The sequence below is a fragment of the Filicampus tigris genome, chromosome 11 (assembly GCF_054856515.1).
Source record: "Filicampus tigris isolate MCC_2025a chromosome 11, RoL_Ftig_1.0, whole genome shotgun sequence".
NCBI lineage: Eukaryota > Metazoa > Chordata > Actinopteri > Syngnathiformes > Syngnathidae > Filicampus > Filicampus tigris.
Genome location: NC_141227.1, coordinates 11,932,287 through 11,957,497, shown reverse-complemented (window position 1 = coordinate 11,957,497; position 25,211 = coordinate 11,932,287). Strand labels below are relative to the sequence as shown.

Genomic DNA, 25,211 nt, shown 5'->3' with positions numbered 1-25,211 from the left:
ACATGCGCAGAAGGCCCGGTCACCTGCACGAACAAGGAAGTCAAAGAAGGATCACTGGATGTGAAATCAAAAGACTTCCCCGACCGATAGTTGTCGTCTGCTCGTCATTTTTATAAGCAACGTCGACGGGACAAGATGTTCAAAAAACTCAAGCAGAAGATAAACGAGGAACAATCACCGCAGAGGAATGCGCAGACTCCTCAGCAGGCCCAGGTTAGTTGTTGTGCCCCTGGGAGCTAAGTAGCTAGGCTAACATCTGTTTACTGTGTGGACTTGTGGCCTCGGCGAGCTATCGAAGAGCGAAGTGTTCGTGGAATAGGGATTATTGTTTTGTTACCTCTCTTACTAAGCTGTACTTAGATGCAAACGCTTCCCCCAGCTGTATTTTTAGATACCATGGTGCTTGCAGACGTTAGCAGCATGCTAACAACTATTGAGCTGACTTATAAGCAAGTTATTATCTAATTTGGCACACACCAAGAAAAACGCGTAACTTTTCAGTCTTGAAGTTTGAAGTACCTTGACTCTCACGAGGGGATACGGGACCGGGTCTCAAATATGTTTATGGGCGTGACTGTGTTGCTGTCAGTGGGTTGCAAGTACATTTAGATGGCTGCTTTATTTGGCACATTCAAATCCCGTCGGTGCACGACTGATGTCTGCTTATAAGTATGTAAGAAGACGAGCGCAAATACTACAGTGCATAATATTGACAGTATCAACAAGGGTGTTGGCGGATGATTATATAATATAAAATGCAAACACGGCCACAAAGCTTCGGTTTGTCGGTAGGTGGTGTGTCTGATGTCTGTCGCGTGGTTGGACTCGTATGTTCTTTATTTTCACATGTACTTGGTTGTTTTTACCATAATTGTTTTGAATTGATTCTAATCGAAAGACATTTTTTTGCCTCTTAAATCTGCACACGCCCATAACTCATTCTATCCCCGTGACATATTTATTCATTTCACAAAGGGTCTGAAAAAGTCTGGTACTGAATGAGTTAAATTAACCCCTTTTGCCGCCAGATGGTTAATAAGAGAGAGTATTTCTATTGTGTGACACTTATTTTCATTTGTTATAACAGATACGTGCAGTGGAATGGAAGCAACACCCAGTGGTTTGCTGATCATTGAATATAATAGCAGTTAAAAGTAAGGAAGGGCCAATTTGTTCTTAGACAAAATTGTTTTACGTTGCTTTGAGAGCTCCTACTACCAAGGTGAATGTGACGTGGTCACATTTTTGTGCAATCAAAAAAACATGGAATTAGCACTTTAGACGCCTCTAAATTCCTTCATAAGGAATAAATTCAAGAAAAAATATTTATGGCGGAAGTACGTGACCTGTTCTACTGCCCACGCTGGTCTTCTCACAAATATTGATCTATTTGCGCTATTTCAGTTGCGTTTTAGAAGGGATGTTCGATACCTCCTTTTTTCAGACCTAGAGTACTCAACTCTCCAGTTCACAGCGATACCAAGGGCTGGAGCTGAGATCTGCCCACTAAACCTCTTGACTATGAGGCAGACGGTGTTCCACCTGTTTCCTGTTATTACCTTAACGCGAGCCACTCTGATCTGGATAGTATTTCCACATCGGACTCTTATAATTATTCTGTGGATAACAGGACATTGTAGCTACAAGTGTGTGTGTGTATACACAAAAGATGAAAAACATTTACAATCCATGTTTCACAGTGGACATTGGACAATAAACAAGAAATACAAATGGCGCTTTTGTTTCTGTCCCATTCACTAGCACTCCCAAGTATCTAACAATGCCACATTCTTGCTTAAAAATGTATGTTTTTTGGGTTAAATTAACCACTTAGAATTGGTTTGGAAAAAGAACAAATCAAATAATTGATAAAAATCAGTGTGATTAGGTGCGAAGCTGAATAGACGGAACTTCCCTTTTTGTTTTTTTCACCAGATGGGCTCTGCAGACCGCCGGAGCAGCCAAACCCACCCATTTCACCATGATGGTGTTCCCTCTGCCAGTGACAGAGAGGTGAGCATGATTATAAGATCTGATGGATAGCGACAGCTATGTATAATATCTCCCCCATTTTCTATGCGATAATCAATATTTTTGTGAGAGGCCAGTCTGTGTTATGCTCCAATCGCCCTTAATAACAACCCCTCAGCTAATAAATGTAACCCAGCTACCCCTGCAGTGCTGAAACCTTTTTCAAGATGTAGCCATTGAATCATTATACTACTTATCCTCAATCACTGAATCACGTGTAATTAAAATATCTCCACTGTATGTTCCACATGGTTTGCTCAATTAATGTCTGTCATTATTGTCTGTAACGCAGCCCCTTCATTACTTTAACCCTGTTGACAAGCATCATAATGACTTCCTGCTGCTGCAGTGCGGAAATTATTGTAATGAAAAGCCCGACGCTTAATAAAGACTGTAATGATGTTTGACTTTACAAAATGAGGCTAATCATAACAAACTATAATTTAACAAAGCTTGCTAATAGCAGTGGATGAGCAAGTTGTTTTTCCATTATTGTAACTTCTGGATGGTTACCCAGAAGGCTTCTGAATTGGCAGCATTGCAAAGGATGATTGAAGGTGGCAGAACAGACTACCTTTTAGTGTACCGTATATGTTTTCATTCATAATTAATGCAACCTCAAGTGATTTCTTTCCCTAGTGAGTTGTTGTATTTTCTTTTCTCCATAGCAGTCTCAGTTTGAGGATATGGACAAGACTGAGGTAGATGATAATGGCATGGGGCATCGTCCTGCTAAAAGGACCTTTAGATGTTTAGAAGTACATTTGCATTAGTGCTATTTCCATCATAGGTTATCTACACCAAACATTAGATTAGTGATGGTACCCGTAATAGTTGTGGCCCTCCTCTATTTTCATTCATCCAGGGAAAATCAATTGTAATTTAGGTCTCCCAGCCCTTCATTTTGTGGCATCTCATGATGGCAGCGTCATTTTCACCTCACAAATCTCAAATACACTTTGACATCTTTGAGAGTGTGCTTTCAACTTTATCACAGAAGGAAGAATTTGTTGATTTTTTTTTTTTTTTTTTTTTTTTCCTCTTCCGAGAATAATTGCACATTTGCAACCCAAGTCCACCAGTGATCAGTATTGTTTTTCCTCCAAGATCCTTCAATTGTTTTCCTCTCTGAACAGTTTAAATAATGATTTTAAGTAACTGATGATTATCCGTCTTGAAGACCACACACTTGGATGTTAAACTGTTACACGTGACATTAACATTTACTATTTCATGTTCCAGCTTCCCTTTTTTTTCATGCTCTTTCATTCTTTCTTATACGGTGGAGCCTCTAAGGTTGAATACCATCCTTTATGTAAACCTGGACGAGTTCCAATTTGTTTGGCTTTCAAAACGCTTTGTACAAAGAGAAAAAATCTGATCTGTTGTCAAACTGTCAGCATCATTATAAGTGTAACATTAACTATACAGCATGGGCAACTTCTGAATAACAATGTGTACAAAGCAAAACACTGTTAATAAGACTTAAAAATAATAAACTGGTCTTAATTTTAGTGATGGTTGTGCAATGCCTTGCAGATGTGCCTTTGTAAGAGAACTAGTGTAAAACAAAATTAGCTACTGTAAAATCAATATCAAAAACATCTTTCTCAGGCTAGACCATTTGACATTAGAAAAATAAAAAGCCAAATTAGAAGTAAAACATACACGTTTGATGTTTGCTGAACTGAGATATCATGAGTACACTGATGCGCCCAATATGCTGGCATCTCACATAATGGATTTTTACCACAAGTGGTAATGGGCAAACTATGCGACCACTCCTCCTTTCTTTTATCTTGCCCACATAGTTAAGCATTTACCTAATCAAGTGTCTTATAATATTTGTATTTTTAAATTTTTTTTATTTGTATTAGATTTTTTGGGTTGGGGAAAATTATATTTATGATTTTTTTTTTATTATTATTATTCATCGTATTATATAATAAGTAAAATGAAATAAGAAAAAAAATCCACAACAATTTAACAATGTGTTTGTTTGTTTTTTAAACATTAGTTCATTTATTTTAATTATTCATAATTATTTCCAAATTAGCTATGTGTCTCTTCTGTGCATTAAAAAAAATGGTCAAATTATGAATAGCACAACTTCAGGGGCATTCGACTGTAGAGGTTTCGCTGTAGCCGTAACCAAATTCCCTCTTTCTGTCTCTTTCTTTCTCTCACTCCCCACAGCGCCGTTCCACTCTCATGGTGTTGTTTTTTCTCATTGCTCTCTGTGTTCCTCTCCTCCCCCCCACCTTTCGGCCCGTAACTGCACTGACGGGGGTCAGGTGCTGGCCGGGATGATAGCAGAGCCCGCTTTTCTCTCTGAGTATACTATCTTTGCTCTGGACCATTCAAAACAACCCAAAACGGCCCAGGTAGCCAGTGTGGTGAGTTTGTCCTCACGTCCTGCCTCTTCTTCCTCCGCATCGCCCTGCTCCTCCTCCTCCTCCTCCTCCTCCTCCTCCTCCTCCTCCTCCTGCTCTGGTCCTCCCTCCTGACTCTGTCCCCCTCGGGAAAACCGGTAGCGGGCTGCGGCCCATTTAGGGTCGGCTTGTTCCCTGCTCTTCTGTCGCCCATTTCCTTTTGGATTTAGCAACAAGAAGGCATCTCCTGTCAGGGCTAACTCCGCATCTGATGAGAGTTATGGGTTATATTGTGGTATAGAAGCCTGTCTGCTTTTTGCTGTATGTTTTACGACCTTCTGTTGTTACCACCTGTCACAAAATGTGCCCCTTGTCTTTTGCCCTCAGTTGCCTGCCTTCTTTAGACCCCCACCTACAGCATCCTCTTTGGTTGCGTGAAAGACATAGCCCCTTCTCGTTACGATTGTGTTATGTAGAATTTTGGGGGGTTGCACAAAGAAAAAAAAAAGTTTTTTTCCAATGCATTTCAATGAGCGTGAACTATAGGCCGATGTTCTCTATTCGCGGACCGGCTCAGTCCTTAACCCCGCAAATAGCACGGTTCTATTGTGTAGTTTTAAGTTGTAATATCACCATGCACCACTAGATGGCAGACATGCCTTAGTTGTCTTTGTACTGGGTCTTATACTGCCCTATACTACAAGGTGAGTAGCCCTAATCATTTTTTTTTTTTTTTTTGCAGATTTGGGCTGATATGGCTCAATAATATACACATTTTGAGTGACACTGATTTTTGTGAAGAAAATGCACAAAATGAGTTCTTACACTTAATGTTGGTTTGCTGTTCAGCAGTTTCTTGCTGTCCTTCAGGGCAAATTTTTATGCAAAGTGCCCTTTGCACTGGGGAACAAAAAAAATCACAGTTTGTGGTTATTTTGCCATTTACTTCAAACTAGGGATGTCACAATATCGGTAATATCGTGGTATCGCGATATTAAATTTGCCACGATATCGTTGTCGTCATGTCACCATATTAATCGCAGCAAATCTGTTAAAAACGCCCAAGTTGTTTTCCATTTGTGCAGTTCCAGCGTCCTCTGGCGGTTAGTTTATTAGTGCAGTTTGATTTTCATGCCTGTTTTGTGTAGAGACATTTACATGCAACTGCTCGTTTATTTTTGTATTTCGTGTTCTACAGAAAGCATACACTTACCCACACAACCAAATTAAACAAAAATTAAACAGATTGCTCACATGAACAAAATGATCTTCTAACCAATAAAAGATTCCATAAGTCAGTCATACCAGCAAATATTTTTCAACATCTCCGTTGGTCCACTTCAGCCGAACACAGCATGGTGAACAACATGGACCATGATACTTTGCGTTGCTGAGCTGAACCAATAGGAGCGCATGACTGGTCAAGCCTGTTTCTTTGTGAATGCTGTTATTATGTATAAAAACAGAATATTGTGATGTTTTTTTTTGTTTTGTTTTTAAAATATTTTTTTTATATGAGCCCTTTTTTTCTACAATATCATGGGCTTTTATACAGTATCACGAGCTTTTCATATATCGCCAACCTGTCCACAATATCGTGATAATTATTGTATCGCGAGGTTCATATCATGATATTATCGTATTGTGACATTTGGATATCGTGACATCCCTACTTCAAACACTTTGTTTTTGATCCATGCATCTTTTATATATGTATTGAGAAATATATTGTGAAAAATTAAATATATTAAGGGCATATTTTTTCAATATTAAAAATGTCATTTTTGTCATACAGGTGGTTAGTAAATGTGTAGTCCTATGTGGCCCCGAGGAGCACTGATTGAAAAACTGTGGCCCCCTTCATCATTTAAGTTGCCCAACCCTGTCGCTGGCTTTTTAAAGTGTACAAATTTTAGAGTAAATTCTTTTTCAGAGTAAATATACAGTATAGAGCAGAGCCTCCTAAATTGCGTTCATGATTGTAGTTGTAGTTTGCTGGAGGTGTTTGTAATGGTTTACCCTTTTCGTGTAGCTAAACAGGATAACCAAAATAATGTTTTTATTTAAAATTACAAAGTATTTTTTTCTGTAGAGGGTCATTCTATATTCTTATCCTATATTTTTGTTCACATACTGCGCTATTTCATTCACAAGCACTTTACAATACAAACTATTTTCAGATTCAAATTCTTCAATTATTATTTTGAGATTATTAAGCATAAGCAAATATGCATTGTCGGGTTTGATTATTTGGAGGCTTAACTATGGTTAATGCTGCAAACAGCAGCGTAATCAATAAAATATGCTGAAATGTATATTCATATATATATATATATATATATATATATATATATATATATATATATATATATATATATATATATATATATATATATATAGTTGATACTATAAGTTTTCTTGTATTGTGGGGAAATATAGTGAATCTAGTTAGATAGGCTGTGCTAACAGTGTGTGGGAGCTAATGATAAGCCTGTTTCAATCAGAGATCCTGCAAAATTGAAAACATTAAATCCACCAGTGTCCTTTATACAGGACACTGATGTGGGGTATTGTCACAACTGCTCTTTCAGTGTTAGAGATGGAGAAAGGCAGAAGTGCCAACTTTTACAGGCGGGCTGAAGGCTGCGGTGCTCATGGCTCGGCTGTGATTAGCACCTCCATCCATCCACAATATCTTTCATGTTCCATGTCCATCTTGTCAAAATGTTCTCACAAGGGCCACTCAAACTCTGCAACTGTGTTTGGATTTTTTGGGGGGTTATTGCCTCATGAAAATGTTCTGTTTCAATATGATTGCATTCTAAACCATAGAGAAGGCCACGAAGCCGCTCAGATGGAGTTTACACTCTAAATAATGAGTGTCACTAAAGAATCATTTCAGAATCAAATTTCGTAACGGCCCCTTCCATCGAACAAAAGGGTAATTGGTAATCGGATAGAGTACAAAAGACGGTTACGGCACCAGCAAATGTCTGTTTGGATATGTCTTGGGGCCAAAATTATGCGACAACCTATTTTTGTAATCGACTTGCTTGACTTCTTTTCCCAGTCCTACTCTAGATGTTGACATTACATGTACATTGGAACACATGCAGTGTGCCCAACGTAATCTTCTTTTTCAGTTTATTCTTTAAAATACAAACTTTTGTAAGAAATATTGTTATAAATTGAATTTCCAAAACTTCCTGTGAGCAAATAATGAAATCATTTTAAAAACATTTGCATATTGTCGGAAAATTGTACAAAATATCTACTGCACCAATTATGTGGCAGAAGAATCTAAAATGTTGTGTATCCCGAGGCCAGGGAAGCTTGGAGCTGGACAATTGAGGAGAGATTAATTTGCTTTGCTAAATCTGCTTCTAACCAGTTGACTAAACCAGCTAAGCTGCTGAATGTTCAACTTGGCCCAGTTATGACTCTTGTGCTCTCGCAAGGCTCACTCTCCAACTTGAATGTAACTGTCTGTCTGTTCTTACCTCATGGCTGTTCAATCGAGTTTTAACCCTTTGTTTTGTCGAGATGCCTTCGTTTTATGTCTTTAACTCCTCAGTTTCTCCCCCCCCCCCGCCACCCCCCCGAGTTGCATGAGGGTGCCCAATGCCCCTGCATTGCTCCCAGCAATACTAATATTGCTCCCTTCAGAGTAATCAGGGAGTCATGTGGGGTGTGGATAACTAACTGACCCAGGACACCAGTTCACCGGACATAGGAGTTGGCACTCTCTTTCTAATAAATGTTATCTCTGCAGAGTGCCTCGAAAGAGCCGACCAGGTCTCCCAGAGGAAGTATCAATGGGGATGGAAGTGTGTCTCCTCATGTGCGTTAACACACTCATGAATATATTTCCTTTGAATGCGGTTTCTTACATGTTCCTATCTTGAAGATTATTTGCCATTTGGACCAACTTTCTGACAGAGAGAAGAAGCACAGTCCTTTGCCCAAAAACTACAGCTGAAAGTACCATCAATGGAGTCCATAATTCGAAGCGGCGCCAGTCGGGCTGAACACCTCTTCCGCTCTCCCTCTAAAGAAAGCCTGGTTCGGAGCTCATCACGCGAGTCCTTGACACATTTGGGAGAAAACGAAGCCTCTGGTGCACCTACATATGACCCACCTTCAGACATAGAGAGTGAGGCTGAGGAGGCGCCAGGGAACACAGAGTCTCTCTCCAAAGAGCAGCTGCTGCACCGTTTGGTCAGAGTGGAGACGAGTCTGGGGAAGTATCGCGGGAAGTACTCGGAGGTGAGTCACCCTCAGTTAATTCCATTGTCAACCAGTTGACTGATGTATTTTATTAAATTCTTTGCCCTGCAGCTGGTTACTGCATATCGTACTGTGCAACGAGATAAAGAAAAAACGCAGGTAACTTCTTGCAAAATCTGTTGTCATGTTTTTCATTTAACAATGCATTTTATGTACATGTCTTCTTTCCTTGCAAAGGCCATCCTCAGCCAGTGTCAAGACAAAGCTCTCCGCAGAATAGGAGAACTACGAGAGGTTAGGCCATATTGAAAAATGATCTTTCAGAGCAATAGCTTTTAGTTTTTCCAATTTGTTGTTGTTCTTTTTTGTTAAAGAGTTTTGTCTGGTTTAGTGAAGTTAAACCCTTGAATGCTTTTTAGGAGTTACAAATGGACCAGCAGGCAAAGAAACACCTTCAGGATGAGTTTGATGCTGCACTGGAGGAGAAAGATCAGATGATTACTGTCCTGCAAACTCAGGTAACTACCTCACCATATACAGTAGATGGTTGGTTTGTCTATTCAAAAGGTAGGCATCATTTTTTGTTAAATGTTCTTAGGCAAAGTAGGTCTACATTTGCTCGTTTTGGATTTTGTTACTTGCATTAAATGCGTTGTTTGCAAGTGTTCATTACAGACATGATGTGTTTGTTCAGTATTTGGAGATGCACCATAAAGCAGAACTAAATGCAAAAAAAAAATCTTTGCAGGAATATGAGATGATGAAAATGGATTGATTAATCTTCTTAATTATCAGTCCACGAATGTATTATTAATCAGAGTAGTACAATTTTTAGACTGGTAGGGGGAAAATGTTTGTTTTAATTCCTCTTTAAACTCAAATTGCACATTGGAGTTAGCATGACAGGCAGCACAGTGGTTAAGTGCTTAGCACGTGTGCCTCACAGGTCTGTTCTCTGACACAGGTTACTCTGCTGAAGAAACGAGTTAAAGGAGTGTTTGACGGTGCTTTGGCCGCTGAGGGTGAGCTGCCCATTTCTACAGATGCTGCAGAATCCAAACCCACCAGCCCTTCAAAGGACCAGGAAGTAGAACCTGAAATACCTGAGGGTGTGCATACATTTTTGTCTTTATAAAATACATGCAAAGTTCTAACATAAACCTTTGAAATGGTGCATTCTATTTTGTAACAGAAGAGGGCGTTAGTGATCCAGCTAAACTTTTGGAAGCCCTGCAGAAGCGAGTGAAGAGGCAAGAGAACCTACTGCATAAGTGCAAAGAAATGATACGTATGCACAAGGAGCGCAGCGCCCACGTTAGTAGTGAGAACGAAACTCTACAAGAGCAGCTGCAGGAGAGACTACAAGAACTGGAAAGGATGAAGGTGGTGTACTAAATAAATATATGTATTCTCATTAACTTAAGTGTATAAAGTCAAGCACCTCGCTATCCTCTCTGCCTTCGCAAACTCTTTCAAAGAATGGGTCCCTCCAAACATCTCATACCTCATGTCACAGTTATGAGATTGTTTGTGAAAAGTGTTAATTAATTATTAATAATATGTATGTCTGGTTGAGATAAAGCCAATCAGTGCAAGTGATTAATAGATTCTCGAACAAGGCTGTCAATAGTACCTGCTGTCTTTTGTGGGTGCCATTATCTTGTTGACACAGTGTGTGTGTGTGTGTGGGGGGGGGGGGGGGGTGTTGCTTTGTCGCTCAGTTTGATCACCCCTGGGTTCAACTCCAGGATGTTTGCTAACAGCATGTCACCGTGACATGCATGCCTGCATCATTGTTTTTTCCCGAAATTTCACAACATTTAGTCTCAGTGGAATGGCAGGATTGCTTGTCATTCCTCGAATGTTTTCCTGGTCTATCACAGATGATCTTGCAAAAATTGTGACAAAAGGCACTTTGACTGCATCGTAAAACAGGACTCTAATTGTACTCTATGCTATCAGTGTAGGTCTTAATTTTCGAAAGCTCAAAGCTGGGAGTCAGTCCTGTCTGCTTGTGTGTAGTAGCCACTGGTTGCACAGCAGTGGTAAAAATACATTCCTTCTACAAGCCACTACCACTAAACCGGGCTGTAATTTAGGTCAACCTTTTGGGTTTATCTGGTTTTGTACGGCGGTTTGACTTGTGGGTGAGTCGCTGTGTGTGGTGGAGCAAGTGAAACTTATCAGAACAATTTATAGTCCAAAGTGACTATGAACAATATCGGTGGCTTTGACAATTGCACTGATATTTGTTTTTGTTCATAATTTGTTTGTAGGAACTGCACACGACTGAGAAGAGTAAGTTGATCAATCAGTTGCGTGATGTCAAGAACCAAAATGAACAGCTGGAGCAGGACAAGGTAAGTGTGAAGCTTTTTAAGTTAAACCTCCAAAGTCCAATTGTTTGAATTCTTGTTGTGTTTTTCATCAAGTTTTCCACTCATCGTTAGCTCTAAATTCGAGAGAACTCTCTTCAAAGCAGTTCTAATGTAAACGGCCTTTAGGGTATGGTGATTGCTGAGACAAAGCGGCAGATGCACGAGACGCTGGAAATGAAAGAAGAGGAGGTTGCACAGCTCCGGTCCAGGCTCCAGATGGCAAATGCCAAGACTGAAGAGCTGCAGGACCAGAAGGAAAAGGCTGAGAAATCAGGTGAGAGAAATTAGTTCCTGTAAAAAAAAATAAAAAAGAAAAGAAAAAAAAACTTCCTTAAGCTCATACTTTGGAAAATCTTGTACTAATCATCTCTTCAGGTGTTTATTATTTGTGCATTCATTGTAGCGTTTGAAGAGCTTGAAAGGGCATTGGGTTCAGCGCATAGGGCTGAGGAAGCACGAAAGCAGCTGCAGGTTCAGATGGAGGAGCAAATGAGTGAAGCGGAAAGAGTCAATGAAGAAGAGAGGAAGAGTCTCCAGCAGGAGCTTACACGGGTCAAACAGGAGGTTGTCACAATCATGAAGGTCAGAGCACAATATCTACACATGTTCCAATAGTTCCATCCACCCTTCCAATTACACCTGATTGCACCTCCTTCCACATTTTGTTAAAGCAATTGAGTTACTGACTTATTGAGTCACGGAGTATCAAATCTATTTTTCTTAACAATTAGAAATCATCTGAAGAAAGGGTGGCCGACATCCAAAAATCCCATAGTGAAGCTCTGGCTGCCAAAGAAGAGGAGATAAGTGGCAGAATAAGCAAAGCTCTGGTAGGTGTTAAAGTTTATCATTTTCTCACCATAAATTCCAATGATTTGCCATAGAATGGCAACATGTCATGAGATTGCTGCATGGATTTTCAGGAGCAGTGTAAAGAGGAGTTTGCTCAGCTAGCCAAGGAAAAAGAGCAGCAGGCCTCTCTTGCTCTGGAGGATGCAGAGTTACAGAAGACGGCTCTTATTGCAGAGGGCGAGAATAGAGTTACAGAAATTCAACAAGAGCTGGAAGTCGCAAGAACTGTGAGTTCTGTTGTTTCGATAGCCAACTTTAAAGATTGCGTCATGTTAACATGAGCCTTTTATGCAGGCAAGGCTCAAGTATTCTATGTAGATTAAAGCACCGAGGCGCAAGCCTCGATTCCGTCGTCCTAGTTTCAAAATCAAGACATTTTGGTTGTCTATGCTTCCAACTTTACAGGAACAATAGATGCCCTTTTCTGCTTCAGCATGACTGTGTTCAAGTGTGAGGTCCATTTCAGTACTGGCGGCGTTGGCCAAAATTGACTGGCCCCTCAGAGCTGCAGATACGGCACCCTGCTGCTCTAGATCACCATCATGTCCAAAAAGTTGTTGTAGCGCGTGATTACGTCCATAATTAGTTTGCGGGCAGTTCGAGCTGTCTTTGTTTAGACGTCAAAAGTTCTGCTGCTGTTGAGCATCGGTGGAAAAAAAAGAAACTATACGCTTGACACGTCCAAACAAACATGACTTTGGACCAGCCGCACTAGCGTTGCGTTCATTGCCTGCACGATAAGCACTTAACGTGTGGCTCAAAGCCAGCCTCACGTATCGCCACATCCATGTTGCGAGCGTTGTCGGTCACACCAGCGACTCCGTGATTTGGCCTCGGAAGTTCCCATTCGGTGATGGACATCTGCTATAATCACCCGGGCTCCAAAACACCATCAAAAGATTTTTTTTTTTTTTTTTTCCATCAAAAGAAAATAGATCTCGTGCCGTGCAGGGACGAGAAATCTTGTAGCGTTCTAATCCCGTCCCATCCCTACTGTCAAACAATTCCACAGACAATACAAAATAAAGCAGAATGTCTTCTCAGAAAAGTGGATTGCGTAGTATAATGGTTAGAATCCCCAATATATGTGTCCATACAGTGGACATAGCAGCAGATCGTTTTTTTTTTACAACAGTACAAGTACAACAAATGACATTCTCACACCAATTATTTATAATTTTTCGCATTTATTGAATCACCCTATGCCTGCAGAGAATAATGGAGTTGGAGAGCTCCCTGGAGAAGATGTCCCAAGATGGATCAGTGCTGTCCCATGAACAATCCAATCTACTCGACAAGATGAAGGATAACCACAAAGAACAAATGTCTGCATTAGAGGAAGAGCACCAGGCACAGCTGGAAAAGCACAAGGACACTCTATCCGAGCAGCACAATGCTGCTCTGGAAGAGCTCAAGGAAAAACAGAGGCTTGAGTTGGAGACACTTCTGAAAGAGAAAGACCTGCAGATTCGTCTGCACACAGAGGAGATGAATCAGAAATTGGATGCAAAGCAAGCAGAGCATGAAGCACTTTCAATTGAACTTTCTGAAATTTTGAAGGGTAAACAACTTTTGGAACTGCGGTTGGTTGAAATACAAGATGCGCATTGTTTAGCTTTGCAGGATCAGGTGGTAAAGCACAGTGCAGAGATGGAAAATATTAAGCAGAAGCATGAACAATCACTTGGAGGAATGGAGAAAACACTGAAGGAGGAAGTTAATGCTTTGAAAATTATTCTAGGGGAAAAGGAAAAGGAAATTATAGAGTTCATTCAAGGAGAGAAAGTACTCAAAGAAAAATCACATTGCAGTCTAGAAGAGCTAGGCGTCAGAGCAAAGCAACTGGAGGATTTGCAGCAATCCTTATCACATCTCCAGCTGGAAAATTCAAACTTGAAAGAAGCTAAAGAAGAATCAAACAAACTCTCGAATGAACTTATTCAGTCTAAGAACGCCTTGACAGATTTGCAACATCAGCTTGAATTAGCAAAAACTGACTGTCAACACAAAGAGTTATTACTTCAAGAATTACAGCAGAGCAATAAGGAACTCGCTGAGCAGGAGAAGTTGCACAGTGAAGATCTTAACACTAAAAAGGAAGAGCAAGCAAGCCTTCTGAAACAGTTGGAAGTTGAAAAAGACGCTCATGAGAAGAAGTTAAACGACACTATAGCCGAAATGCAAGATAAACTGACAACACAGGAAACAAAGATGGAGAAATTCAAACAGAAGGCCAAAGAAATGCAAGATCACTTTAAGAAAAAGATCCATCAGAAAGAAGAATCCATGAAGGCGGCACTTGCAAAGAAAGATTCAGAGCTTCAACAAAAAGAGCAGCAAGTTCAAGAGAAAATTTTAGAGATGGCCCAAAATAATTCCCAAGGCTTAAGCAATGCAATGTCGGAGCTGCAAGCTAACCATTTGGGGGAAGTGGAGAAACTACGCCATGTCCATAAAGACGAAATCTTGGAGCTGGAGCGCCATTGGCAGGAGAAGTTAGGACAGCAGGAGGAGGAATTAACGGAAAAACAGTCAAACTTACTTCAGGAAAAGATACAAGAATTGCAAGAATTTTCTTTAAAACTTAACAGGAGCAAAGAAGATAATGAGCAACTACAAACGGTAACGAAGAACCAAAAGGAGGCGCTTGCGATTCAAGAAACAACTGTGCAAAAGCTTAAAGAAGAACTTCATGACGTAGGGGTTAAGCTTGAAGGTTTGTCAACAAGTGACACTTTGCTGCGAGAGCAACTGGAGTCAGTAGAGAGGAACCTCGGCCAAGCTTTGAATGAGAGAGACTCCCTGCAGGGCAAGCTCAACAGAACCGAGGAAGAGAACAGAGAGAAATTAAAGACTTTGTCAGATAATTTGGTGGACATGGACAAGCAGCTTCAAGCCTTTGAAAGCTCCAGGCGGAAGGAGTGTGAGGACTTGCAGAATAAATCTGCAGAAGATGCCATTCAGAGAAAGGCGTTGGAAGCCCAGTTCCAACAGCAGTTCATTATGATCAGCAACCAAATGCAGCGTTACTGTGAGGACGTCCAGTGCAAAATGGCGGACGGCACCTCTGAACTTTGTCAGAAAGTTGAATTTAAAGTCTCCGATTTAAAAGAAAGACTTCTTTGTAGCCAGGAAAATATTGTGCACCTTAAAAATGTTGTCGTTAGCAAAGTAGATAGAGTTCGCACTTTAGAGGAGAATCTCCGCCAGAAGAGTGAGGAGAATAACAAACTATGCATTTCATTAGAACAGGCAACTGCTCAGGTAAATGCTCACATGGAGCAAATCAAAGCCTTAATGATTGAGAATGAGAAAAATTCTCTTTCGGTCAGTGAAAAAGCTCTGAAGACGGAGGAGCTGGATGAATTGAACAGAGTCATATCAATGAGTCTGAAAGAAAATGAGTTGCAAGTGACTAACTTGGAAAGCGCCATCGGTGACTTGAAACATCAACTCGAAGGTAAGGAGAAAGCCATACTAGAGCTGAAGCAGCAGCATGAAGCGGAGAGACAAAAGGCGTTCGTTGAAATGGAAGAGACCATTCAGAGGTTAAAACAAGAGCGAGAGTCCACTTCTGAGCAGGCAAATGCTCTTAGTGCCAGTCTGGCTGAGAGTGACAGCACCGTAGCAAATCTGAAGACCAGACTCGAAGAGCTGGAGCGCGTTGTCTCCGAGAAGAATGAAGCTTTGCAAAGGCTCACGGCGAGTTTTGACAATCAGTCCATCAGCAAGTCTGAGATGGACCAAGTTTTGAGCGAGAAGGAGCAGAGGGTGAGCGGGCTGACTGCAGAACTCGAGAGCTCCAACCGTCGGCTCTGTGAGCTCCAGGAGCAGTTGGACTTAAAGGTAAAAGAGTGCGAACAACTCGCACGTGACCTCAAACAGCAGCACGGCATCAGGGAGAACGAGAGGAGAGAATTGGTTGAAAAGCTGCAGCAGAACGGACACCTGGAGCAAGAGCTGGTGGAAAAACTGCAGCACCTCGAGGAGGACTACCAAAAGTGCAAAAGCCAACTCAAGACTCAGGAAGATGAATTTGAAAGGCTGAAAGATGAGATGATGAAAAGCAAAGAGGCGTGCGTGAAAGAAACCGAGGAGAGGTTGACAACGGAGAGCACTCGTAAAGTTTCGGAGCTAAAAAAGAAAGCGGAACAGAAAATCGGACAAATTAAGAAGCAGCTAACTTCACAGCTTGATGAAAAAGATGACTTTATCAAGAGTCTGGAGGCGAGCCACCAGGAGTTCAAGAAAAACGAAACCTCCAGTAAAGAATGCATCGTCACATTAGAGGCGGAAAAAAGAAAACTCGAAGAGGTTCTTGTCAAGCTCAAAGGAGAGCAAGCAAGCCAACTGGAACAGACTCAGGCCGACAAGAGGCGGACAATGGAGAATTCTATAGAGGAGCTGAGGAGCACGTATGAAGAGAAGCTGTCTGCACTTCAGCGAGATTCACAACATCAAACAGAGCTCAAACAAGCGGCAGCTCTTGAAATGGAAGCGAGGCTTCGTGAAGCAGAGAAGCAGAAAGAAGAGCTCCTTGAAGAAGTTTGTGCTCTGAAAGAAGAAATTAGACAAAATGTTGTTCGGGGTGATCAACATCAAACTGCCGTGATGCAGGCCCAAACGGCAGTTGAACCTGACAGGAAGATAGAGCCAAGTAGTCTTCAACAAACAAAGAGCATGCTGGAAAATGAGATGGAAAACCACTTAGCCAAACCGGATGAGGATTCTCTCGAGTCTCTCAAGAGCAAACTAAATCACATGAAGAACGAGAAGGAGAAAATTCACAAAGATTTCACCAGGTTACAGAAAGACGTCAGATTAATGAGGAAGGAGCATGATCAGGAACTTGAATATTCGAAGAAACAGTTGTTGGAGGAGAGTGAACAGAAGCTAAAGTAAGTTTTGGATTTAGATACATGTGTGCCATGAAATAAGTGGACCCTTTAATATGTAGTAATTTTCATGCTCCTTTTTGATCCAACAGATTGGAATTGGAAGACATTGAAATGAAGCACAACTCAGCAATCAAGCAGCTAATGAGAGAGTTCAACACACAAATGGCCGTAAAAGAGAAGGAGATAGACACAGCAGTGAAAGAAACCATTGGTAGGATCAATTTTACTTTTTTTTTTCTCCACGTTATTACCACTGAACCAATGGATGAACTTAATTTGTATGGACAACTCTTTCGGAAGCAGCTCAAACGTGCACTCAAATGTGAATTAAGCGTTTATTCCCTTCCCTACTTCCCTTCTCACCCTTGTCTAAACTAAATTAGCAGGTTATTGTTGGTGAAAATGTCCCCTCCATTGTTAGTGTTTCATGAAAGGGTTTTAGAGTCAGAATCTGTTACCCATTGCAGGTAAGGCCCAGATCGTGGAGAGAGAGCTTCTCAGTAGCCATCGAGAGGAAACCATGCAGCTCCAGAAAGCAATTGCCCGGAAGGAGGATGAATTGAGCAGAACTGTTGAGAAATATGAGCAGGTCATACAGGTACTACACAAAATTATTCAGTCAGTCTCCACACCCATTGATCAAAAGCTGTCAAAGAAAGTGCTTGTGATGAAATTGCATAAACTCTTGCTACACCCCAAACACATTTCTTAAAGGGGAAATCTACCCAAACCCCGAGCAGTTGTGATGTCATTTTCAGTCGACAGAAGTGACAAAATGGCCGCCCCAGAGATGGCTGAAAATGGGTGGATTAACTCTTATTCCACAAACGCAAAATTTATCAGAATATTTAGTTGTTTCAACTAGTGGGCTTGCATAGAAAATTCTTGAAAAAAAATATGTTTGGGTTGACTTCCACTTTATGTCTTTATTTGAACTGGTTTTATACCAGGCAATATTCTTGATCAGGATGTTTTAGAGGTAGTGAAGTTTGTAAGTATGGCAGTGACGTGACCAACATACTTGATTTATGATGCTCTATTGATACATAGGAAATGACTCAGCCGTTGTCGTTTCCTTCAGAGTCGAGAGGAGGAGATGGGGTCTCGAGTGTGGCAGGTCCAGAAAGAACTGGAGGTGCTACAAGCTAGGAGCCACGATACCTCTCAGGTACTTAATGTTTGTGACCCACTACATCTCTTTCACGGCTGGGAAAAATGGTGCTATCCATCTCTCTTCAAAACTCGCGAATGCATTTACTGTATGTTAAACGTTGCTGTAAGTTTCCTTTCAAGTTCAGGGACAGTTTGCTCTCATACAGTCCGATCCGTCTCTTTGGCCTCAGTCAAGTGGCGACTCTCCAAAGTGTACCGGAAGCTGTGGAGTTCATTTGAATTGCTCAGGAATGTTCTTTTTGGAAAACAAGAGATTGCGAGGCTGAGGCCAGACTCTGTCCCTGCTCTTAATTATTATTCTTTGAGGTGACTCAAGGCCCGGGCCTCATTCAGCAACACTATCATGCAAGAAAATGCGCACTGGAAAGCAGCCAGGTAGGACAAAAACACCTCGGGGGGATGGTTGACCCAGGTGATGTTACAGTGTGAGAGCCAAGTGCCGAATCCTCTATCTTTACCACACATGCTCAGATACACAAGAATGCTTCTTTCTATGGCATATCCCCCCAGTGAGGTAATAGCTTTACGGATGGATTGTATGGCTTTATGCTCAGGGAGGCCTTTCCTCTCAGAGGGCCTCAAAAACCATTTGTCATCGAAAGAGTGGGTCAGTGTGTCTTTCCGCAGAGACGGCGCACCAGCACTGCAGTATTCAAGGCTCAGTTAGTTCCAAAACATGCCTTTTGAACATTCCTTTAAGTAGAATTTGCAAATAAATAAAGTTGCTGAGCATCTGGAGTAGTTTAGTCACAGATGAGAGTTTAACAGGGGAAAAAAATCTACTCAGCAGCCCTCAAACCCACTGATTTCCACTGAAGATGAGCTTTTTGAAAATGGATCACGACAGTATGCTTGGGTTGTTAAAATAAAAGCAGCTGGTTCCTAAAAAAAATTAGCACATATTCGAAGGCGGGATATTGTGTTTGTGTGTGGAGCTGTCTGCAACTGTGGCACTTAATTGAGGATTTACAGCTGCAGAATGCTGCATTTGGGAATGATTTCATGTCTCGTCTGCAAGAGTTGAAGTTGAGGACAACTGTTAAAGATGTCAAGAAAATTAAACAGTCCACTATCACTATTCTTAAAGCTTGGAGAAATAAAATGCTGATTAGATTATTATATTAAATTTAAATATGATTTGTCTTGATAAAATATTACATTTTATAATATTAAAACCCATCATCCAAATGAAATTATTATTTTTGTGTATTGTGGTGCATCAACTGAAAGCGACATAATGTAATCCATTGAGAGGAAGATCATGATTGGATTGTGAAATTAACATTAATTTGAGATCGGAATGTTTACTGTTATAGTTTGAAAACGTTTGTGACGGTGAGCCAAAGTGTTTTGTAGTCCGCAAATGCTCCTAAAAAACAAAGAAACACCCAGATTTACCTGAGCTCTCAAAATCTCTAATTGGTTAAGATACTAAATATATCTTAAAATTGAATTTAGTCTTGTTTCATACGTACCGGTACACATTTTCTATCATCCGTTCCATTCCACTGAGCTAAATGTTTTTCTTTTGTGTTTGACACAGATGAGCTCCGAGGAACTACAGGTATGTGTATTTTAGTATCTTTTTAGACCTCCAATAAATTTTTATCTTCCCAAAATAATAAAAATAATGAATATCATATGTCAATCATTGGACACACATTGTCAAGGATGTGGTAGCTCTATTTGTTGTTGATTTTTTTTTTTTTTTTTTTTTCTCCTAATTTACAAAAATCATTCAATGTGATGCTAGTGAATTTTCTTTCAGGTTTTGAAAATATATTGGAGCATTCTTAACCCAATTAAAGTTATTTTAGCAATGCCATTAGTTGACAGGATTTTTGTCTGGACATGTTTGTTTAAGGGCAAATCAACCCCCAAATTTTCTTTACAATCATATGTTCTATGCAGCCCCACTAGTCTAAACTTGATATTCTGATTAATTTTGCGTTTACTTATTAACTTTTTAAAAACTTTTTGAACACTGTATTGTGTTTACTTATTAATATTGTCAAATACGAATTAGGCAGCCAAAATCCACCTGTTTTTGTCCATCTCATGGGGCGGCCATTTTGTCACTTGCTGTCGACTGAAATTGATATCACAGTTGCTCAGGGCCACAGGTAACAATCAATCACGGCTCACCTGACAAAATGGCTTCCCCCTGAGATGGATAAAAACAGGTGGATTTTGCTTTTTAACTCCTATCCCACAAACACAATTCTAACCAGAATGCCGCGTTTAGACTTACAGCATATTATTGTAAAGACAATTTTTGGTCTGACTTCCCTTTAAGACAATGAGAAACTGCTGACTTTTGGCCTGGCAGTGTTTTCCATTGATGAATAAGCCTGATTGTAAGAACACACACGGCCTTGCTTCCTGTTCCAATGTAACCCTCAAGAGTTCTCCGCCCTCTCATCCTTCTACTCTGCAGGCACAGCTTGCCGAGAAGACGACTTTGCTGAGTGAAGCTCGACTGAAGGAGCAGGGCTTTGTTGAGAAGGTGACTATTTGGTCCAGCGTGTCCTTCTTTTTGGGACGAGTGAACGGCAAATCTCGTGCAGTGTGTTCCCATGCTTTCGTGGCCTCCAGCCAGCGCTGCTGCTCTCCCGCTGCATCAACTTAATCACTGCACATCTGTTTACATTTGTTGCTGGCCATATAAACAATCAGAGTAACGCCTCCTACAGTTTCTCTCCCATACATCATCTTTCTCACAAACCCCCAGGGATGCTCAACAAAGTGCTTCTCATTTATCCCCACATATCAATTAAGATAATGGAGAGAATTAACCTGCCGGGGTCAAATGGCTTCTTTTATGATCATTTCCGTGCTTGTTTTTAGATTCACTCGCTTGAGGACAAGATTAAATGTTTCCACCGGAACGCAGTCGTAACTCATCTGGGGAGCACATACAAAGGTAACACTGTGAATCGCTTAGTTCTGCTTCTGGAGTCCATTCCATCTTGTTTGTTTTTTTTTGCTCAGTAATACAAAGCTTTCAAAATGAGCTGCAGCACCTTGACTGGAGCATATACATGTAAGATTATCTGCTACCGGCCATGTCTCCTCACACGTCAGAGGGGACACAGGATGTGCGGAGGTATTATGTGGGGGTGTTGTGGCATGTGGCCGGGTGTTCTGCTTTAGCTATGCTTTAGAGAACAATATGGCCACGTATGATTGAGGTCTCAGATGAGCTCTGCGGTTTGAACTGGGCTTTGGTCAAGGTTAGCATAAAGTATTAGGGTTGGACATACAAGATCTGTGGCTGAAGCCCCTTGGGATTGTAATTCAGTGCCATGTCTTCATGTATACAGTATTATAAACCTATCATGGGATCAAGTGAATTACTCTCCCCTTTCAAACTTTTCCTGCTGCTGCTGTAATAAAGTGAAGCTGCTGTCAGAAAGTGAAAGGTGGAGGGGGTGTCTGTGAAGCAGCTATACTCGGAAGTAATGACTTTCGCAGGTTGGGATGTTAAGTTATTGTACGCAGCACTCTGACTTAGTTGACACAAGCGCCATTTCCTCGAGACATATTTTATCAGAGCTTTAATTCTGGGCTGTGTTACTTTGTAGATCTGATTATTTTTCTCTTGCAAGCAGATTTTTAAGGTATAATCACAATATAATGACATCATGTTTAATATTTTATTTATAGTCCTTCCACCACCGCGGTAGGATGAGTGTGTCTCTTGGCCATCGCTTGGTCGGGAAGACAAAGGTCCTGACCGTTCTCCGCGCACCATCCGTTTCTCTGCAGGCACATACAATGTTCTTATTTATTTATTATTATATTACTTCAGTTTTTTTTTTATTTAGTCCCTCATTTAATGGACACCATTGGGTCAATATAACTATAAGGTTTCCCCCATACTGTACATGATTTTGGCATGCCCCACACGCTGCTCTGCTCACTACAGTGTGTTTAATAAGTGGTTGAATGGTAATTAAAAACATTCATTTTTTTACTCACAAAAAATGCTGTCCACTTAGTGATTATGGGGTAACTGCCCCTTCAGTGATGTTATTAGCAGCATTTTCTTTCTTTAGTTAAATGATAGCATTAGCCAGAACTGTCCACCTTCTTAGCTCATATATTCTACTGTTTGCACGTACATTGTCTGCTTCTGGTGGATTGATAAAAAATAAAAACAAGTGTGGGTGCTTGATTTTTGGGGTGAAATGGGAAAGTCTCAAAGGCACATTATGATGATATTGGCTCCTCTACTGGCACCGGTCGCTGCACAAAGCACACATCCCTTTATCCAACTCTGCCCCACTCTTCAAAAATTTCAAGTACCGGTGGATATCCTCCATACTTAAACTTGTAGTTTCGCTGAGTCTGCATATCCAGTTTTCTTCTTGCATGTTATTTTCTTTGTGGAATAGCCCTTTGAGAGGTTTATTGAAAGTACCTGTAACACACAAATGCAATGTAAATAAAAACCTTGATAACCACTGTTTATAGAATAATTCTGACCAACATCAATTGCTCGTGTAATAGACCCCGAATGTTGCCGTTTCAGTTAATATTCCAGACAGGCACAGAGCAAGCAGTGGCACTTGAACTCCACTTGGTTAAAATTGTAGTAAAATCTTTGTATGCCAGTGGTAAAAGTGTTAACAGCCCTCAGCAACAATGCACATTCATTGATTTTGATGGTTTAATGTTATATAGCTTTAGGCCAAGAATTAAAATGCTCATTCAGCCTCTTCACGCTGGGCTTGGACTAACTAGCCTGCACTTTTATTTAGTGTTTAATTTGCAGCTGTGCCATTGTGCAAGTGGCCCCATTAGTTTGGTAGTACGGGGGGGATCTAACATGCTAAATTTGTAACAGCTTGGGGCATGTCATTGGTCTCAGTCACGTACTGTGTTCACTTGACTTTCTCTTTACAGATTCTGCACTCAACAAACCTGAGCCCCTCTCAGAAGCCACTGAGATGGAGTACCTGAAGAAGGTGCTGTTTGAGTACATGATGGGACGAGAAACTAAAGTATGATTTTATTTGTATTTTTTTCTGATGTAATTGCGCACAAACATTTTGAATGGATCTTTTTCCGTCTCTTTCCGCAAATTGTCGCTGGACCGAGCTGTTGGCACGGAAACGTAGTTTAGTTATTTCCTTGTTTTCTCATCGCTTTAGTGTGGTTCGTTATATTTTATGGATCTTTAAAAATAATTGAAATAAACCAAACCGTTCACAACTGTGGAAGCTATAAAATGTGGAGGTATAAAAAAACGACAACGAAAAACACAAGAATGAATGCAAATCCCCTCTTCTAGTTCCAGTATTTGTTTTTGTGTTTTATTGTGGGGAGGAAAATTCACATCACGGTGAAAACTGGTAAAACTAACTTGTTTTTAGAAATTGTGTCTATTGTGTCACATTAATTACAGACAAAACATTAGAAGACCTGTCAGTCTGCCTACAAAAAGCTTTAAACAACTACAAATTGAAATAATATGTAATTAATACCAAAACTGAACATTTCCAATCTTTGCAAAGCTACAGTAGCTGTACCAAACGTACTGGGCAGTGACTGCAAGTTTCATTTTATGTAAACAAATTTGTCCACTTTAGCTAGTTTAGACTTTATGGGAACATTACCTAATGACACAAGAGTGCCCGATGATGGCCGTCTGCATCACACAATATGTGGCAGCATGTAATTGACATTGATCTCCCTAATTAACAATGCCGTTGACATGGTCCTAAAGTCAGCGGGATTTTCCCAGCAGCTTCCAGAGAGTCCATGTTAATAGCAGCATGGCAGCGTTCCTTGTGTCCAGGATGTCCTGCAGGCAGACTGCGAGCACATATGTGTTGCATGACGCACACATTTAAAGACACGCTGGCCTTGTTTATTGTTCGCGAAGCGGTTGGGTTTCTCTGTGCAGCAGCCCTGTTCCTGATTATCCCCGTGTTTATGGCTTGGTGCATGCACACTGGCAGGTTGGCCTGGTGTTGATTATGCACTTAAGGATTTTTTTTTCTCTTACTTAATCATCTCTGAAATGTCACGTTTGTGCTTAAGATGTGTTTCTATGCATGATATAAAACTTTCATCTTTTATTTCGATATCACTTACAGACCATGGCCAAAGTGATAACATCCATGCTGAAGTTTCCTCCAGACCAGGCTCAAAAAGTTTTGGACAAAGAGGAGTCCAAAGCAATGGTAGGAATGTTATATTCTTATTTCTGCAATATTTAAAACAGATATCTACTTCATTTACCTTACTTTATTAAAATAGGCTTTTTTTTTCGACCTCCGCTGATGACGACTTGACTTTGAAAGACATGAATAGAGAGGTGTAAAGGAAGCTGTGGTTGAGGTATTGATTGATTGAGATCTTGGGGTCCTGTTAGATGGGAAAAAAAGGAGTGGACATGGGGTTACTTGAACCAGGGAGCATTCACGACATTGACGTAAACAGGTTCGGAGAAGCAGAACCAGGATTAATTGAGAGAATTGTTTGATGTCAGCTACAGGAATGTGAATGTGTTAGCTCATGCCAGCCTGATAGTGGCTTGTACATGCCTGTAGACATACAGCAGAAAAGACAGCAAGTGTTTTGTTACAGAATACAATTACAAATATTGTACAGACAATTCATTTTTTTGTCTCTCTGCAGCATTGGTTGAGCGTCTGATGCTTTGAGATGAAAACCATACTGCTGCTGCTGCTTCTGCTGCTGAAGGGGAAGACTGCCAAGGATTTCATCAAACCCTTCTCTCTGCATTACAGTACTTATGTATTTGTGTATGTATGCGTGTATGAATGGCTACACACTGAGATTTTAGTGTGCTTTGTTTAATTTGGAATGTGTGAGTAACGCTCCAAGTATGAGGGAATTCAAACGCAAATCTTCCATAAATCTGCATTTTATTTGAGATTAACTTGTTTTAAAAGGTTTGCTTTTTATTATTAAATGTGTTTCTAAAGATTGGCGTGTGCAATAAATGGTACTGTTGTGTTATCACATATCGAGAGGATAGTCAGGTGATTTTATAGGTTTTCTTGTGCTGTGCGGTTGTCTGGTTCACTTCCTCTGCAAACCTGTAAATGACCCTTCACCTCTGCCCTCACTACATATTTAAGTTAGCTGACCGTTGACCACGTATTTCTTCCACAAGCTTTGTTGTCCTTCCCTGACCCCAACCCCAAACGACACTGTAATTTGTATTAAAATGGAATATGTACTATAGGGCTCTATATGACTTGCTATACGTTTTCTGTATAACAAATTAAATCTTATTTACAGAA

At 40.6% G+C, this 25,211-nt stretch overlaps 1 protein-coding gene across 5 annotated transcripts; it reads left to right on the top strand.

Moving 5' to 3' along the window:
- Positions 1-25,211, top strand: golga4 (golgin A4). Of its 5 annotated transcripts, XM_086045138.1 has the most exons (26): positions 1-213; positions 1,936-2,013; positions 2,700-2,732; positions 4,326-4,427; positions 8,176-8,244; positions 8,343-8,669; positions 8,742-8,789; positions 8,868-8,924; positions 9,050-9,148; positions 9,595-9,739; positions 9,823-10,013; positions 10,907-10,990; positions 11,135-11,282; positions 11,412-11,590; positions 11,740-11,838; positions 11,932-12,087; positions 13,073-16,758; positions 16,848-16,969; positions 17,226-17,356; positions 17,840-17,926; positions 19,475-19,495; positions 20,369-20,437; positions 20,779-20,854; positions 22,840-22,937; positions 24,036-24,122; positions 24,580-25,211. In XM_086045138.1, exons 1-26 carry the CDS (start codon positions 136-138, stop codon positions 24,595-24,597), a joined length of 6,288 nt encoding a protein of 2,095 aa, XP_085901264.1. In that variant the 5' UTR covers positions 1-135; the 3' UTR covers positions 24,598-25,211. The 5 variants fall into 5 exon arrangements, with proteins under 5 accessions (XP_085901264.1, XP_085901265.1, XP_085901266.1 ...); XM_086045139.1 differs by lacking the exon at positions 2,700-2,732; XM_086045140.1 differs by lacking the exon at positions 4,326-4,427.

Coding starts and splice junctions, on each gene's coding strand:
- golga4 (XM_086045138.1), top strand. CDS start 136: ATGTTCAAAAAACTCAAGCAGAAGATAAACGAGGAACAATCACCGCAG. Junction 9,149..9,594: donor TTACTGTCCTGCAAACTCAG/GTAACTACCTCA, acceptor TCTCTGACACAG/GTTACTCTGCTGAAGAAACG. Junction 11,591..11,739: donor AGGTTGTCACAATCATGAAG/GTCAGAGCACAA, acceptor CTTAACAATTAG/AAATCATCTGAAGAAAGGGT.